The following is a 16,919-nucleotide window of genomic DNA, read 5'->3' on the forward strand; positions in this document are numbered from 1 at the left end:
TCATCATCAGTTAGAAAGTATTTATTTATTTATTTTGGTTTTTCGAGACAGGGTTTCTCTGTACATCTTTGGAGTCTGTCCTGGAACTCACTCTGCAGATCAGGCTGTCCTCGAACTCACAGAGACCTTCCTGCCTCTGCCTCCCGAGTGCTGGGATTAAAGGCATGTGCCACCACCGCCCAGCAAAGTATCTATTTTATGCATCTTACTGGCAGTGCTTGTATAGAAGTGAAATTATGGCTTCTCAAACATCTTTCCTATGCTCTTGCGATTTTCTGGAAATTATTTTGATATCAAACCATGTTTATTTTGCAGTGGATAAAGTTGATATCAGAGTACTTTCTGACATAATAGTTCCAATAATTTAATGGTAGCTTAACATGGAAGAATTTTTGTCTCTAGATTTGTTTTATTTTGTGTGTGTATGTGTGTGTGTGTGTGTGTCTGTCTGTCTGTCTGTCTGTGTATGTGTGTATGTGGTGTACATGTGTACCCATGGGTGCTACTGCATTGGTCTAGAGGTCTGAGCACAACATGGAGGAGTAGGTTCTTTTTTCTACTGCGCGTGTTCTAGAGATTGGACTCAGGTTGTTAGGCTTGGTGGAAATCATTAAGCCACCTTGTTGGACTTCTAGATGTCATTTTTAGTTAGATTCTTTAAAATGGTTCTGCAAACTCTGCGAAGAAAGAAGATTCTGAGGGGAGAGCATGAGATTGTATATGTGTTAGAGATTTACTCAGGTTCCAGATAAATACCTCAACAAACACAACTTTGCCAAAAGTTAAAGCTGAATGGCTACACTCTTGGTATTTTTAGCATCATGACACATTGATTGGATAGATCTCATAACTAAGACAGAGAGGAAGGTGAATTAAAAACAGCAGTGAGTGTGGTAATCCTTAAAGCTGTTTTATCCATTATCAGAAATCTCATGAGTAAGAACCATCTTTGTTTTTATTATAAACAATTCCTGCACCCTTCCCCACCCCCACCAAAAAATAATTCGACCACTCACTTTGAAATGTGCTGTCTGCTTTGTTTAAGGCTTTTCTTGCCTTTACTTTGTAAATATCTTAAGACAGCCCCTAGCTGCAGTTAAATTAGATGGAGGAGGCAATTAAAAATGAATTATGTTCCAAGGTGATCTTTCATTTATCAAAGTGGAGATGGCTACAGAGCCCCGGTTTGTTGTAGTTACAAGGACTTGCTTTACTTTAGTCTCTGTCTATATTATTTTAGAAATAAGTCATATTAATATTTAGACACGGTTTAGATAACGTTATTTATAGAGTTTGGAAAATACAACCAACCTGTAGCTCACAGGATCCTTCAGGAGTGACAGCTAGAGCGTCTATGTTGAGATTAAGTGTGTTTCACATCTTGAACTGTCCTAAGTAGACATCTCTCAGGAATACATAAACCAACCATTCCTGACTTTCTCAGGAAAGGTGTGAGATTATATTAACCTTCTTTTGTGTTCTTGACTTTGTTGTTATAAAGACAGATTGAGACGTTTCACACCCACTTTAGACCAGTATTTTAAAACTATCTCCCACTAGAAGCTTTTGAGAACCCCACCCACACACTTTGAAATTTTAATTAATTAGTTAATGAATTATTTTGGGGGCAGAGTCTTACTGACAGCTGAACTTGCAATGTAGCTCAGACTAGGATCGAACTTTCAATCTTCCCTCATCAGCTTCGATCTTTAGTCGTGGAGTGTACTGTGTGTCTCCTTGTATCCCATGCACTTAAGCTTTAGAGTAAGACAGAGAAAGGAGTACGTTTTTTCTACCCTCACTCTGGGCATAGATCCACTTAACACCTCCTTTGAGAACCCGTGGGCTAGCCTCACATTCCCAAAGTTCCATGAAGTTAAATGCCATGATCAAAGTCACACAGAACAGACATGTGCTACTTTGGTAAGACTGAAAGCTGGCGATCCTGCCCATGCTCTGAGTTCTGAAGCATGGGTGGGAATCTGAACAAGCTGCCGCCTCTCTCTGGTGAGCGTCTGCTGTGGTTTTAGTGTGTGTGGGTCAGAGTGGCTGCTCATTGTCCTGCTCTGCAGTAAGCACTTCACGCTACGCTCCTGTAATTCTCCCAGCAGTCTTAAGAGACCAGAAGCATCTTCATCAACATGCATTGGTAGCAAACGGAAGCACAGAGAAGGTAAACAATTCCTCAGGGCCACACAGCTCATCAAGCATAGGCGGGATTAGAATTCGGGTCCTTTTGCCTACACAGCCAGGCTCTTACTTTCTTTAGCAAGAGTTGAAATTTTCTTCTTTGTTATCAGAATGTCAGCTATTGCTGGTGAATGCTCGTTCTGCACACTTGCTCCTCAGATCTGCCTGTGAGTCTGTTTACTGGTTCTTATCTGCGCTGTGTGTAGAGAGCAGATCAGATTAAAGATATGGGAGCGTCTGTGAATAATATGGCAATCTCTAGCCCATGACTGTGCCACGCTGATGGCCCCCCGACAGACCTTTATCATCACTTCCTCTCACTTCACAGCTGTATTCTAAATATACATCATTGTCAGCGGAATTCTGCAGAGGTGAGGGGCTGTTACACTTGCATATTCAATAATGTTAGTGAAGTTTAATATCAGCTTTCAATGGCGATGTTTCGTATGAATTGAAATCGACCATTCACACAGTTAAAGGTCCTCGTTCCTTTATCTACAATGTCAAAAATCCCAAACAACTCTGATAACAGAAAACTGTCCTTTGATGTGAGGGTATTTATTATAGTCTTTATGTAGCTCAGTGTGAATGGCGTCCTCCTGGGAGCATAAATATTAGTATGTTTGAGTGTTTCCCCTAACCTCCCTGAAGATAATCTGTAGTATAGATACAGTCATTTTCTAATGTACAAAATTCTTAGGTTTTTTTGCTTTCCTTTTTAATGCCAGTTAACTAATTATTTATTGCAAATTTAGACAGTTGAAATGTGTTTGCACAAAGTTAAGTATCCCTTATTATGCTTGGGACTAGAAGTGGTTGGAACTTGGAGACATGTAGTGACAGACATAGGAGATGGCACTCCAGTCACATGACATGGAATGTATTGTGCGGTAAATGTTCCTGGTAAGTTGGGGAGTGTAGCATGTACGAGGCCTTGTGCCATTCCAGCACTGTAATTAATTAACTAATAAAACTTTCATATCTACCATATACGTGTAACCTAAAGGTTTTTTTAGGTTTTTATAACATGTTAAGATTTTTTTATATAACATGTTAAGTAGTTTAAAAAAAATGAAACAGAATTTTCCACTGTGGCATCATGTTAGTAATATGTAATATATATATATACACACACATATATTATATACACACACACACACATATATGTATATATATATTAGATTTCAGAGCATTTCAGGTGGTTTAGAAATAGTCAATTTATAACAAATTCTGGAGTGTGGATGCCTGATTTGGGTCTGAATGGTTATTTAGCTCTATATTTAGGCTCTGCATGGATAAAATAACATTTTATGGGTATGTGTGCTTATATATACACACATATATATGCATATACATACACATGTATAATGGTATGGAGGTATATATGCATGTATATGTATATAAATAGAGTTCTCTGTACTGAAGGATTATAAAGGAAGTCAGTACTGTGGCTGTATGCTGTGGTTTCTCAAGAGTCACTAATTAACTGTGGAATTTCTCCTTGTCCTTATTCTACAAGGTCCTGTTCTCCTCTGCTTGTTTTAAGGCATTTCCAGGATGGTACAGGGAGAGCAGAGGGCCTGGTGTGAGGTTTCTGACAGTCCTTGGTTAAAGCCTACCATATGCATCTGCCATCTGTGTGACTCCTGAGCAAGTTAGGTCATCTCACTGAGTTTCCCTTACCCCGGTTCTAAATTGGAGAACATGTCTGATGTGTAGGACTACTGTGAGATCAGAAGTAACATCTAAACGTTCTGGGTGCCTGGTCTCGGCTCCAGAAGAGGTTGCCTAGATTAGCACCATGCCACTGTGTCTTCCTCGTAGGTGGTCACACTTTGCAGAGCTTTGTATGGCTGATGTGCAGAAAGTGGAGTCTGTAGCTGTTGGTTTGTCATTCTGAACGGTGTCTGCTGATCCTCATGATAAAGTGTTGGATTATCTGCTTTAATGAATGCATTAGCGATACACTCAGTCTTTATTAGTCGATGAAACTTCTCTAGAAATCCAATTATCTTGGTTAGTGAAATCATCATACTTGCTTAATTTATGTTGTATTCAAGTGCTTTGTGCTAAAGCACAAGTCCAACAATCCTGGGAAGAGTTGAAAACTTTAAAGATGGGGAGCCATGCATAGAGTTCAAATTGATGAGCCAGAATAGCTCTATTTTCCTCTTTTCGGACGACGCTGCCTTTTTCGTTAATACTCGTGGACCGGATGTAGTTGACAAGGACTGATAGAAGTTTCGTGAACTCTGAAGACTGAGTCCGTGGGCTGGGGCTATAGCTCAGTTGGTAGAGGGCTTGTCTAGTGTATAAAGACCTGGGTTTGATTCCCAAGTGCTGCATAAATTGGGTATGACAACCGTCGCCTGTAATCTTAGCACTCAAGAGATAGGGAGATCAGGAGTTCAAGGAACTCCTCCTTTACACAGGCAGTTTGAGGCAGCCTGAGACTCGGAAATAAAAAAGATTGAATTTGTTAGATTCTGGACCACGATCGCTTTCCCAGTGTGTTTTGCTGCGTATCTCAAAGCTTTGATTTCATTTCCCTTGCTCACAGTTAGTGCTTGCTTATCGTCTCTGTAAATTAAGTAAAAAGGGTTCGTTCTTCTAAGCCTGGATCGTTCCTCAGTTTGGTCAATGCCTTTTAAGAGCGGTCAATGAACGATATCGTATCGGGGTCACCACTTTGGCCTGACTTTGGCCAGGCTCGACCACTGACTGAGCTCTTAAAATGAGCAGGTGTCACTCTTCTTTGGGGCAGGCAGTTGTTTCCTTCTCGGTTGTTTACCAGTACGAGATTCAGAGATTTGGGTCAGCCAGCTTGATTCATCCTCTTGGAAGGTAACTTCTTTCCCTCGTAGCCACCTTTAGATTTCAGTCTGTTTCTTTCGTTTCTGTCACCAGCCTTGGCAGTATAAAAATTACTCTCTTCTATATTTGTCTTTTCTGTTATTTAGCATTCCATGTATTGTTTTTCTGCCCTTGAAAAAAACAAAGCCTTCATGAGCACTGTTTGTGGCACATGCTGGGACTGCCTCTATGGTCAGTTTGTATCAGGCTCCGACAGGCAGACATTTTTCTCAGGTCTGAATCAAATACATTAGAGAGCTAATGGGCAGTATTTGTCTTTTCCTTCATTTGTTTTTTTATTCCTTTAGTGAATTAATCATTTAATTAAAGAACTGCTTATTAGCCTCTAGCCGGCCAGGCTCGATGAGAGTCCCAAAGAATCAACCTTAACTATATTTGTACCTGCATGCAGAAAGCTTACGTTCTATAAGGGAAACCATGGAGTATGGGAGGAGTTGAGGGGAAAAAAAATCCATAATTCTAGGAGGTTGTTTGGGGGTTGTAAAATAAGTCAGCAGAACAGTGTTAGGAAGAGACTTAGGAAGAGTTGGAAAACCTAGGAAAGCAAACGTCAGAGGCGCTACTTAAGCTCCTTCTGGGGGTCAAGGAAAGCTGAAGAAAGTTCCAGAATAAACAGCAGTTGTAAAAGTCATTGGGCCTGGGATGTGAGGGGAGAGGGGGCAGAGGCCAGATGTGCACTTTGTAAAGCGCAGGCATTTCAATGACATGAGTGTAACAGGACGCTATGGGAGGGGTGAATAGGGGCCTGGCACTGTTTGTATTGATGAAAATTTAATCTCTGTAGGTCTCACTTGGAGAATAGTTCCCTGGGGTGAAAGAATAATTGGGAAGAGCCGAAAGGAAGTGACTACTAGGTCTAGTTTAGAAATGGGGACATGGTTGGTTGTTGGGAATCCAGCCGTGGATAGCTGTAAGCTCTACCTGTGCTTTGGATGCCGCTTTGGTGGGTTAGCTATGGGGCTTGATATAGTGGGAATAATAAAAGACTGGATATTTTAACAGATATTGACCACTGAACTGGGAGACACCGTGGGTTTGGGGAGAAAAACACTATGGAGGCCAGAAAGTGCAAACAATTTGTAGAAACAATTTTAGAGAAGTGTGCTGTGAGGAGGAACAGCCAGATTGGACAGGAATAGGGAGGAATGGAAGGCATGGTAATTTTGGGCTCAAGGATTCAGTGGAGGTGAAGGCCAGATGAGGGCTTGACCTGAGGAGACTGGGCTACAGGGGAGCTGGCTGATTGTGCAGTGTGAGCTCCAGGGTTTGATGGAAGGTGCCTTTGGAAGGCAGACTGGGGCATGTTGGGAAAGATTTGGACGTATAATATTGGTTGGTGAATGAAGACAAATGTGAGATGTGATCTAGTTTAAATACACAAGGAAGCAAATAAAGAAGATGTGGAGAGACAGAGCCTCCCATGGAAGTGTCCGGGTGGTCTATTTTGGTGTTGGTGGCAGTAGCAGTCCCAGGGGAGGTCGCTGCTCTGGTGTGTCACCTACAACTATGCATCATGAGTTGGAGGCAGGGCCTCTTCAGCCTTTTAAGTGGTCTAGGATTAGCGTCTTAGCACACAGTCTCCTCAAATCCCGTGGAATGAATTTTTAAATGTCTTGGTAAAGACCCAGTCTTTATATAGCAAGGACTGCTCACCGGAAGAGCACAGGATATTTCAGCAATACTCACTGTTCACTTGGGTGCTTTCCCCACACGGTGTGTGTTAGCATGTATTTCAGGAACATGTTAATTTTGTTTTCAAGGGAGTAAAATCTGAAGCAATCACTCTAAGTTTTCTACCTGCCACTCAGACTAGTGCCACCATTTTCTACTCAGAAAGAGATAAATACATTGGAATCGTATACCAGTGTAGAGGTCACCTTTTAAAACATCAACATTAGCCACATACAATTGTGGCTTTCCTAAAAACTCCTTTTGCATTTTTTTTTTTTTTAAAAACCATGCATTTGTAAGACCATTCTCTTTGACCAATTATAAGCAATTCACACCCTTCATTGAACAGTACATTACATTTTACAGCTTAAAATACCAAATATTGCCTAACATCTTTAAAATGACATTTTCAAAAGCCTGCTATGTGGGTGGCCATATTTTATGTTACAAAATGGCTATCGGCTTATTTTATAGACTAGCACGGCGACTTTTATTACGGATATCATGTGAAAGCTAAGAGTTCATATTTTAGAAAATCTTAGCTCCCTTTAATATAAATGATCACAAATCTGTCACCCATGGATGTCCTTACAGCTTCTATGTGAAGCTATTTCTATTTTCTTTGTGTCCTATAGCCAGTTATTTCTTTTGTTTGAAGCATAAAAATATTTTAGCTAAAGTCCCTCTTTTATAGACTTCAAATGTTATATCCTATATGTTTTCAGCCTATTCTTCTTCTTTTTTTTTTTTTTTGGTTTTATAGGTTTAAAGGTTTAGATTTTAAAAAAAAGTCTCTGCCTTTGTCTTCTAAACAGAAATTTCCTCAAGTTAAAAACTGTATTCCAGTCATAGTCTACTCCTTCCTCCTTCCTCTATACCCACGCATCTGTTTCTCAGGATGTCCTCTACCTCTTTCTGGGCTTATTTGAGACTCAGGTAAGAGTTGGTACGAAGACCTGAGCTTGATTACCCGGAACCTATGTTTGAAAAAAGTAAAAATAGCCAGACATGCTAGTGTATACCTGTAATCCCAGGGCCGGGAGGCAGAGATAGGCGGATCCCAGGGGCTCAGTCGCCAGCCCGTGTAGCCTGCATGGGAAGTCCTCGGCCTCTGAGAGACTGTGGGGAAAAAAAAGATGGCATTTCGGGAATGACATCAGAGTTTGTCTGTTAGCTTCTGCACACACATGTGCATCTGTGCACACACACATATGTGCCCTGGGAGCCGGGGGATCGGTGCCCCCCTGCCTCTTTGCTGTCTACACTTTGCTCACGGATCCACCAGTGACATTTCCTGTATAGAGAGAGACTCTCTAATGAAGTGGAATTTGTAGCTAGCATGGGGCGACAATGGAGGAACCCCTGCCTTAGCTTCTGTCGTCATAGCAATGGGGGGCACAGGTTGGAAAGGACTCCTGGGGTGTCTGCAGTGGCTCTCTCATTCCTCTAGCCTGAGCTCTTCCTTTTAAGGATGGTCCAAATAAATCAAAGGTTTTAAATGATTCACCCCAAGCCACATCCCTGGTTAAAAAAGACAGAGGAGGAAGCAAAATTAGGCCCTTTTCTTCTCAGGGTAGCCTACGAGGGGTCTTAAAGGTAATTTATTAGCTTGCCATGCACTCTCTTCTCTCTGATTCCCCTTCTCATGATGAAAGAGCACCTGGTATTTCCTGGTGTTGGGAGTCTTATTTCTTTGGTTCTAGAATTTTTCTTCCTCATGATATGTAAAGTCTTATGTAGTCTATAACCCACAGTCTTCAGGGAAAATGGTGTTTACGAACAAATCTCAAAGGCATATTATGGCTAGATTGACAGCTTATAAATGTCATAATTCTGCAGTAAGGACTCTGAGGAATGTGGAACTATGGAAAACTATTTCTGCCTATAGTTTGTAGAGTAAGTGGGCAGATAAGAAATCTCTATATAGTATAAAGTGTAGTGTGAGACTAGATCAGAATCTAAGGACCTTTCTAGAACACACATGGTTATTTTTTATATAAAGTGGCTCACTGACCTTTTAAAAGCCCAGAGTGAGGGAATGTAACTAAGAAGGAATAGTCTAGAAGACACAGGCTCTAAACTTTAAAAGACAGGTGTGTGACTTTGTTAATGGAGATGGTGGGAAGCACACTGTAATGTGGATATAAAATTTTTACATGGTCGTACCATCAATAATATTCTAGAAGGAACTGAAACATGTTCTGTGGACATAAAGAGAATATGAGAGAAAAGTAGAGGATAAAGTTGGGAAAAGAAATTGCTGATAAATTATAATTTCTTTTCTCAGGAAAATTACAAGTAAGATAATTTGGGTTCATTTTCTAGACGGATGTGACTAGAGGAATTTTAGGGAGTGAATGCTGATGGGATTATGTCATCCCAGAGTGTCACATGAATGGATTCACTGGAGTGTTTGTTTGTTTTTGTTGTTGTTGTTTTGTTTTTTAAATCTGGCTTCTTTTACTTAGCAGAGTGAATGCGAGAGCTTGCCCATGTCATTGAACATACTTTGTCTCGGTGTCTGAGTCGTATTCCATTGCATGCATGGACCGCATTTTACTCTTCAGTTCCTGTTTGGGTTGTTTGTGGTCCGGGGGGGGGGGTGTGGGGGGGCGTCATTTGCTTTCACTCTCTTTTAGTTTATCTGATTTAGAGGTGTCCCACAAGTGGGAACTCACAATACATGTCTTTCAGTATGTGGATTCCTTCTCTTCGCCTAATGGTTTTGTGGTACATGAGTGGTGGACTATTTATTAGGACTTTTTTTTTTTTGATTCTACGATTGAGTAATTGTTCATGTATTACCATATAATATTCCATTGATTAACTAATCAATCTTCCTTCATATGATGAGCCATGGTGTTGTTTCTATATTCTGAATAATAATGTTCTAAACATTGATGTATGAGACTTTGTATGGACATGCAGTTCCAATTTTCTTGGGTCTAAATAAATAGGACTAAAATTGTTGGTGCCCAGTTTTTAAAATTAAGATTTATTTTAAATTGTACATATGTGTGTGTGTATGTGTGCATGTGTGTGTGTGTGTGTGTGTGTGTGTGTGTGTGTGTGTGTGTGTCTGTCTGTCTGTCTGTCTGTCATCTGTGTGCCTGCCTGCATAGAGGCCAGAATAGGAATTGTGTTGTATCCCCTGGAGCTGGAGGTCCAGGCAGTTGTGGACTTGTTACTTTCTGGGGCCCAAACTCCCATCCTCGTGATTGTACATGAGGCACTCCTAATCATGGATCCATCATCTTTCCAGCCCAGTACCCATTTTAAGAATGACTTGTCTGTGTCCCACAAGGAAGCGTTGAGGTATATAATGTTAAATGTTGACTATGCAGGTGTGTATCTTTTCCAGTTCAAATAACTTCCAGTGCTCCAGTTTTGATGTAGAACTAATGACACATTCATAGAGGCTTATTTGTCCAGTGTCTTCTAAATATTATTAAATATTAAATTAATATCACTAAACATTATTATGGTATTAAAGATGTTAAATCAAGTATTATTAAATCAACTTGTGTTTACTTGGATTATTTTAGCAAGTGCCAAATGTTATTATTTTCTTTGTAGTGTTGGGGATTGGGCACAGGGCCTTCTGAATGTTAGGCGATTGCTTTATCATTGAGCTGCACACATTAGCCCTTACCTTATTTGTTTTTAAATCTTAAAATTTTTTTTATTTTGCTCCTTCCCATTCATTTGGTGATATATGAATATGTGTTGTTATTGCCTTTTGATTGAAATCCCTTTTATTGCAGCCCATGGATATTGGCATAAATCTGTGATGTACAAATAAATCTGTTAATGTACAAATATGATATGTAAAACACAGGCACAATTATTTGATGGTGTGGCTGTGGTTTTGTTAATATTTCTATGTTTCTGTATTGGTATCTCACAAATCACTTTAAATTTCCTTAACTTTATTTTAGACCAACAGATGAAGAAATCACACAGTTACATTTGGTGGCTTAAAGGGTGGCAGTTCCTCTGAGGCTAGTTATGTTAATTAGGTACACATGATGTAGGATGTCACCGTGTAAGTCACAGAACTGTGTCTGCCATATTGTTTCTTTCAGCATCGCTGACAGACAGAGTGCCTTGGAGGCCGAACTGCGGACAGTGCAGACTTCTCGTAAAGACTTGGAGAACTTGGTCAAGTGGCTTCAGGAAGCAGAAACCACAGTGAATGTGCTGGCCGATGCCTCTCAGCGGGAGAATGCTCTTCAGGACAGCGTCCTGGCCAGGCAGCTCAGACAGCAGATGCTGGTAAGTGTGTGGGAAGCCATGGACAGCAATCTCCTACTGAACCTTGTGTGGCTACATGTACATTGATTACTGTTCCAGGGTGAGGTTGTCCACTCATTCAGTTATGGAATACATGCTGTTCTGTGAATAACTGATTTCTTAGATATGATCTACAGAATACTTTTACACTTAATATACTTAAGTATACCCTAATATTAAGTATAAAATTTATACTTAGTTTTAGGGTAAAGATCCACCTTTATGCATTACTTTATACAAGTAATGATTGTGTACTAACAGGTACTCAAGGTTGCTTGGTTTTCTGTCATTTTAAGCCCTTGTACCATTAGTGTTATTGAATATAAAATTATAAGGATATTTCACCTTCATATGAATAGAGAATTATTATATTATTATTATAATACTTACTATAAATATGTTTATCTTATTTATAATACACTTATTATAAATACTTGTTATAGAAACTTCTCATCTCTGTGACTCAATTAGAGCCAAAGCTCTTAGGCTCAAAGGCATTATATATATATTTTTTCTTTAGAACTATGATTCCATACATAGTCTGAGGTTCAAATCTCATTCTAAGAAATGTGATAATATTAAAACTCTTCTTTAAAACAAATTTGTGTGAAATTTTATGGTACATGCCAAAATTTCTCTTCCAATTCCAAGTACCAGCACTTCTGTGCTCTTGAGTTGCCCTTCTCTTATTTTGGTATGTGGATCTTCCTCTTCTTCTCAATCATAGGTAAACCTTCTCAACTACAGCCCAATTCACAAGTTACTTCAGTGGGGGCGTCTCCTGTGTGCCCCAGCTGTACAGCTCCTTCCTTCTCTATGCTGAGAATTGTTTGCAAACACATGGATTCATCATGTGAGCTACTGTTTCCTGGTATTCCAGTGAGCTTGCATTCTACTGCCACTTGATGCCTCTTTTTACCTACCCTGGTTGGTCACACAGTTCTTCGATGATGAGGATGCTATTCTTGTTCACACAGTGTTCCAGGAGTAGATCCTGAGCAAATATGCTTCACTCTGACTTCTACAGTTGAATCCATTCTCAGGGATATTATTCTCTTGAAACATCTAAAAGACCCTGTTGTAAAATGTCATCAGCTATGTGGGTCTGGATTAAAAGTCCAGAGACTTTCTTGGAACCATTATTCTTAAAATTGGAGTTCTTGTGGGACTCCTAACAGTGGATGTGGGGTTGTCTCTAACTCTTTTGCCTGCTCTTGGAATGTTCGCCCTCCTCTGCTGGGTTGCCCCATCCATCCTTGATACGAGGGTCTGTGCCTAGTCTTATTGTAACTTGTTATGCCATGTTCTGTTGATATCCCTGGGAAGCCTGCTCTTTTCTAAAGAGGAGTGGATCTGGGGACAAGGGGAGGTGGTGGGGGCACTGGAAGGTGGGGAAACTGCAGTTGGAATATAATATATGAGCAAAGAATAAAATATTTTCTAAGTTAGGAATAATTGTCATTCAACATGTTAAAACGTGAGTGCTGTAAGCTGCACTGCCCCACCCCATACACATGAAACAAAACAAAACAAAACAAAACCTCACACAAAATGAGTTTGAAAAACCTCTCTTAAAGCAAACCTGTTTAGAATGGGCTTATATATAACTTGCCCTTATGTGTGAAGATTCCTATTGTTTCATAGTGAGATGAAGAAGAGTCAGAGAGGCTGGAAAAAGTGGCTTTGTGGGCAAGGCATTTGCCACAGAGGCATGAAGACCTGAGTTTGGATCCCTTTACTCATGTAAAGAGCCTAGTGTGGTGGTAGTCTGATGGTCTTGTGGTGTGTCTCTCGCCCAAGCTGTGGGTAAAAGGGTGGAGACACTTGATCCCAGGGGCTCAGTGGCCAACAGATCTACCACAAACTATGGACTCCAGCTTGAGTGAGAGGTCGTGTTTCCAAAAATGCAGAGTGATTGAGGAAGACATTTGATGTCAACCTGTCACCTCACACGTTCACGGATGGCCAAGTACAGCCACGTAGACACATGCACACAAAGGTACCCCCCCTCCAACACAAATAAAGTTTAAAAAGAAAGGAAAAGCAAATAGCAAGGAAATCGTCTGTTTGCTTATTGCTTATTCATTGCACACAACTTCTGTCACTGGGTGATGAGTGTGATCATGAAAGCATCAAAGTTAAATGTGCTCTTTTGTCTCACCCTCGGGATTCTCAGACTCTGACCATTAATGTGAATTGCTAAACTATTTTGCGTTCATCTGGATTTTAGGAATCTACAGCCAGCGTTCAGTGTGGGTAAATGGTGGACAATGTTGCCTACTTTATGATTTAGGCAACTGTAAGTTTGAGCTGCGCATGTTCGCAGATATTTAATTTATGTAATGGTGTTAATTTCAATGCTATTTGGACGATGCACTCCAGTAAGCAACAACTTCCAGTGAGGAAAGAAGGCTCCGAATGCACCCTGCTAATGACTGCGACCAGCAGCACCCAGACCCGTTGCAGAGTCTAATGATGTTTTTCTCACACGTTTTCTCTTAGGATATATTCTTACCATAGCGCCAGCTCCTCTCAATATTTAATGAATATTCAAGCTATGGGAGAAATAAATTTAAATAGAAATGCTAGGAATCTTTTAAATAAAAATAACTAAGCTGAAGCGCCCTTGTCTTATGGCAAATGGTGACAAGCCGAGAAGCTGCTGGCTAAAATATGAGAAGATAACGTGTGCGGTAATTGCTTCTCAGAAATAATTTAATGTTGCTAAAATAGTCTGTTTGGGTTCATGTGAAGGAGGGCCTTTGCTAACAGCTGAGTCAGATACCTGTGTATCTGAAGATAAATGTGCATTTATTTGTCTTCAGGATGTCTCACCTTATGGTAATTTACATGGTTTTCACTCTTGCTCCTATACTGGATGCTCAGCTCTCCCTCTGTTTTACTTAAAAAAAAAAATGCATGACTTCGTTTTTGGCACCTTACAAGTGCATGTTTGTTAGAGACTTAGTGCCTTTGACTGAGCATTTCTGAGATAAAGGAATTTTACTTTCCCCATGGGCTTGTATATTATTCTTATTTGTGTGAGTGATGTCAAATGGAAACTTATTCAGAAATGGAAAGGTGTTTGAAGAAACCAGAGAAGACATGAAATTATGAAGTAAATTTGCTGGTGTTGAGCGACTGGTAGTGGTGAGCCACCTGAGATTTCTGTGAAAGGTGTGGTGGTGACGTCAGTGTATTTGTGTTACATGATCAGGGGATGGATGGATGGAGCTATCCTGTTATCTATCTATGATCTATCTATCTATCTATCTATCTATCTATCTATCTATCTATCTATCTATCTATCTATCTATCTATCTATCTATTCTGAGATGACATGTTCACTGTTTATATTTGATTCATGTCTTGTGCCAACCAGATGTTAAACCACAGAGGTATTCCATGGAGATATAATATACAAACCATGTTCAGTTTAAAGATGATCCTGGATATATTTTAATAAAGAAGGGCTTGGGAGCATAATAGCAGATGAAGAATTTCTGGGCCTGTGATTTTCAGCATGCCATTTCTGTTAAGGACAAGTAATCATTTGGATTCTTATATTTATGTTTTGGATTTTCTCCTCATCAGAGTTTTTTTTTTTTTTTTTTTTTTAGCAAGAGAAAACTTAATCTTGAGGACTTGGAGGAAAGAGAAGCTTGAGAGCTGACCAGTACATGGAGGGCCTTGTGCACCTGGCTATGTAGTTTGTGTTTAATCTGCTGGTGATAGGAGATGCCGTAAAGGGGATTAACCAAGAGAGTGAATTGGTAAAGTCTTGACTTACAGGAATCTAGCTGATGGCGTTATTAGAAATGGATTCGTACTTCATGACAGAAACAACAGGGAGCCTGCTAAGATACGCAGGTAGCTGTGCATGCCAAAAGTGATAGTCACTAGAAATATAGCACTGTCGTGAGTCTAAGGCCTTGGCTAGGAGGGAGTGAAGACAAGATTGTATGTGGTGGTCCAGTTTGAGGTTCGGAATGTAGAAGAAGGTGTCAGAACAAGAGTCCAAACTTCTTTGGAGGGTGAAGGGGTAATGTCAGGTTCTCTTTTGATTAAACCACAGTGAGATGTGTATGTAGCATCCAGGGGAAGGTGCCGAATTTGGCTATTTATTTTTTAAGGAGATGCTGTTGTTGGTTTAAAAACCAATTTATTAATTGGCACATTCATCTTCATTTTCATAGCCACAGTCTAGGACAATCTTTTTTTTTTTTTTAATTACATTTTTAACTGAAGCTCTGAATTTTAGCAGTATCAGTTCAAATTGAGACACTTTTCTGGATAAACGCCTGCATCCCTGTGGCTTTTATGGAGTGCGTGCGAGAATGGGCTGGGTTTGCTCTGAAAGACTTTGTGGTTTAGGATCTTTGTATTGTCCTGCCCTGTGCTTGCTGCTAGCCTGGTTTTGCTCTTTCATCTTGTAGAAGAAGGCTTCCCAGATCATCCAGCTCCTCCCTTGTACCCAACAATGTGCTTGTGGGGCAAACACCTGTTTCTCCTGCTGGCTCTGGGACAGGAATTATGCAAGTGAAGCATCCTTAATAAAGCATTCTGAAACCAAGACACTCTAAAATCCATAAATTGTTGAATGCTAACATGATGCCTCCCAGGGAAGAATTCCACACCATGATGTTTTGTTCCCTGCACAGAATCCTTAATAATGTTAAAGAAATAAGGTATGTGTGAAACACAATTGACTGTTGTGTGTAGGCTTGGATCCTACCTTTGGAATTCTCATTGTGTTTATGCAAATATTTTATTCCATAATGCAAAAAAACAGAAGTCCCAGATACTCCTGGTCCCAAGCATTTCAGGTGAAACATGCTCAACTTGTAACTTCATATTTTTATAGCAAATCTCCTTACGGCGAGTCACACATAATGCACTGTTTATTTACATTCTATAATTTAATTCTTTTGTATACTCAGAGATGTGTAGCCATAGCTACTGTCGATGTAGATCATATAACATCTTAGAAATCCACTTTTCCCTTTAGGATCAGTCCCTGTTCTCAACCCTGCAGTCTCTTGACCCTGACTCATCACTAATCTGTTTCTTCCTATTTGCCTAAGAACTTAACATTTTAAATTATGATAATGGACTGTTTTTGGCTTTGGCAGCCTCACCAGAAGGAGGCAGTATAGATCCTCGACAAGGAGCTGATGGAAAATATTCACATGCTGAAGCCCGCTGAAGACTTCCTGATGAACCAGCTCTGTTAGACCCAGTCTAAGAGTTTAAATCACACTAGCATGAGAGATGAGGAGCCGGGGAAGGAAGGGAAGAAAAGATGTCAGTGAAATGCCACTTTTCTGTTACAGGATCCTAACATTAGGGAGCGTTGAATGGGAAATGTTCCCTGGGTGATTACAGTAGCCAGGACCTTGATAATGAGAAACATATGAGGCTTCTACCTGGTTCTGCCCTTTTACCCAGCCACTTAATCATCCTGGGATACTCTGGTCCTCTAAGACACTGTACCCGAACTGGTATCATGTGAAATGTGTCTCAAACATGTATACGCACATGCACACATACATAAGTTAAACACACACACACACACACACACACACACACACACACACACACACACCAAATCTGCACTGGCCCTTCATATGGCATTATACAATTGTCATCTTGGATTTCCTATTCATGAATATAACATCTTCATGACAAAATGAGATCATGAGTGAGAGGGAGATGGAGGAGTTGGTTGTGCTCTGTACTCAAATGCAGGCTTCTTTTTTATTAACTTGGGTGTTTACTTAGAAGGGTCCTATTTGATTTCTAGCATGGTTTGCTCCTCTGCAGGGACCTGGAAGCCCACCTTTCTGCTCTGCCTTGGAGACTTAGGTAAACCTGTGTGCCTCCGTAAATAT

At 40.2% G+C, this 16,919-nt stretch overlaps 1 protein-coding gene across 9 annotated transcripts in view; it reads left to right on the forward strand.

Moving 5' to 3' along the window:
• Positions 1–16,919, forward strand: part of Utrn (utrophin) — a 507,746-nt gene that overhangs the window by 252,588 nt on the left and 238,239 nt on the right. For all 9 annotated transcript variants that reach the window (XR_013045087.1, XM_076552746.1, XM_076552748.1 and 6 more), the window contains one exon: positions 10,821–11,010. Coding sequence is in view for 8 of the 9 variants with exons in the window: in XM_076552746.1 (XP_076408861.1) it covers positions 10,821–11,010 (190 nt within the window). In the remaining variant the exon portion in view is untranslated. The remainder of the gene's footprint in view (positions 1–10,820; positions 11,011–16,919) is intronic.

Source organism: Peromyscus maniculatus, chromosome 16, assembly GCF_049852395.1.
Source record: "Peromyscus maniculatus bairdii isolate BWxNUB_F1_BW_parent chromosome 16, HU_Pman_BW_mat_3.1, whole genome shotgun sequence".
Lineage (NCBI taxonomy): Eukaryota > Metazoa > Chordata > Mammalia > Rodentia > Cricetidae > Peromyscus > Peromyscus maniculatus.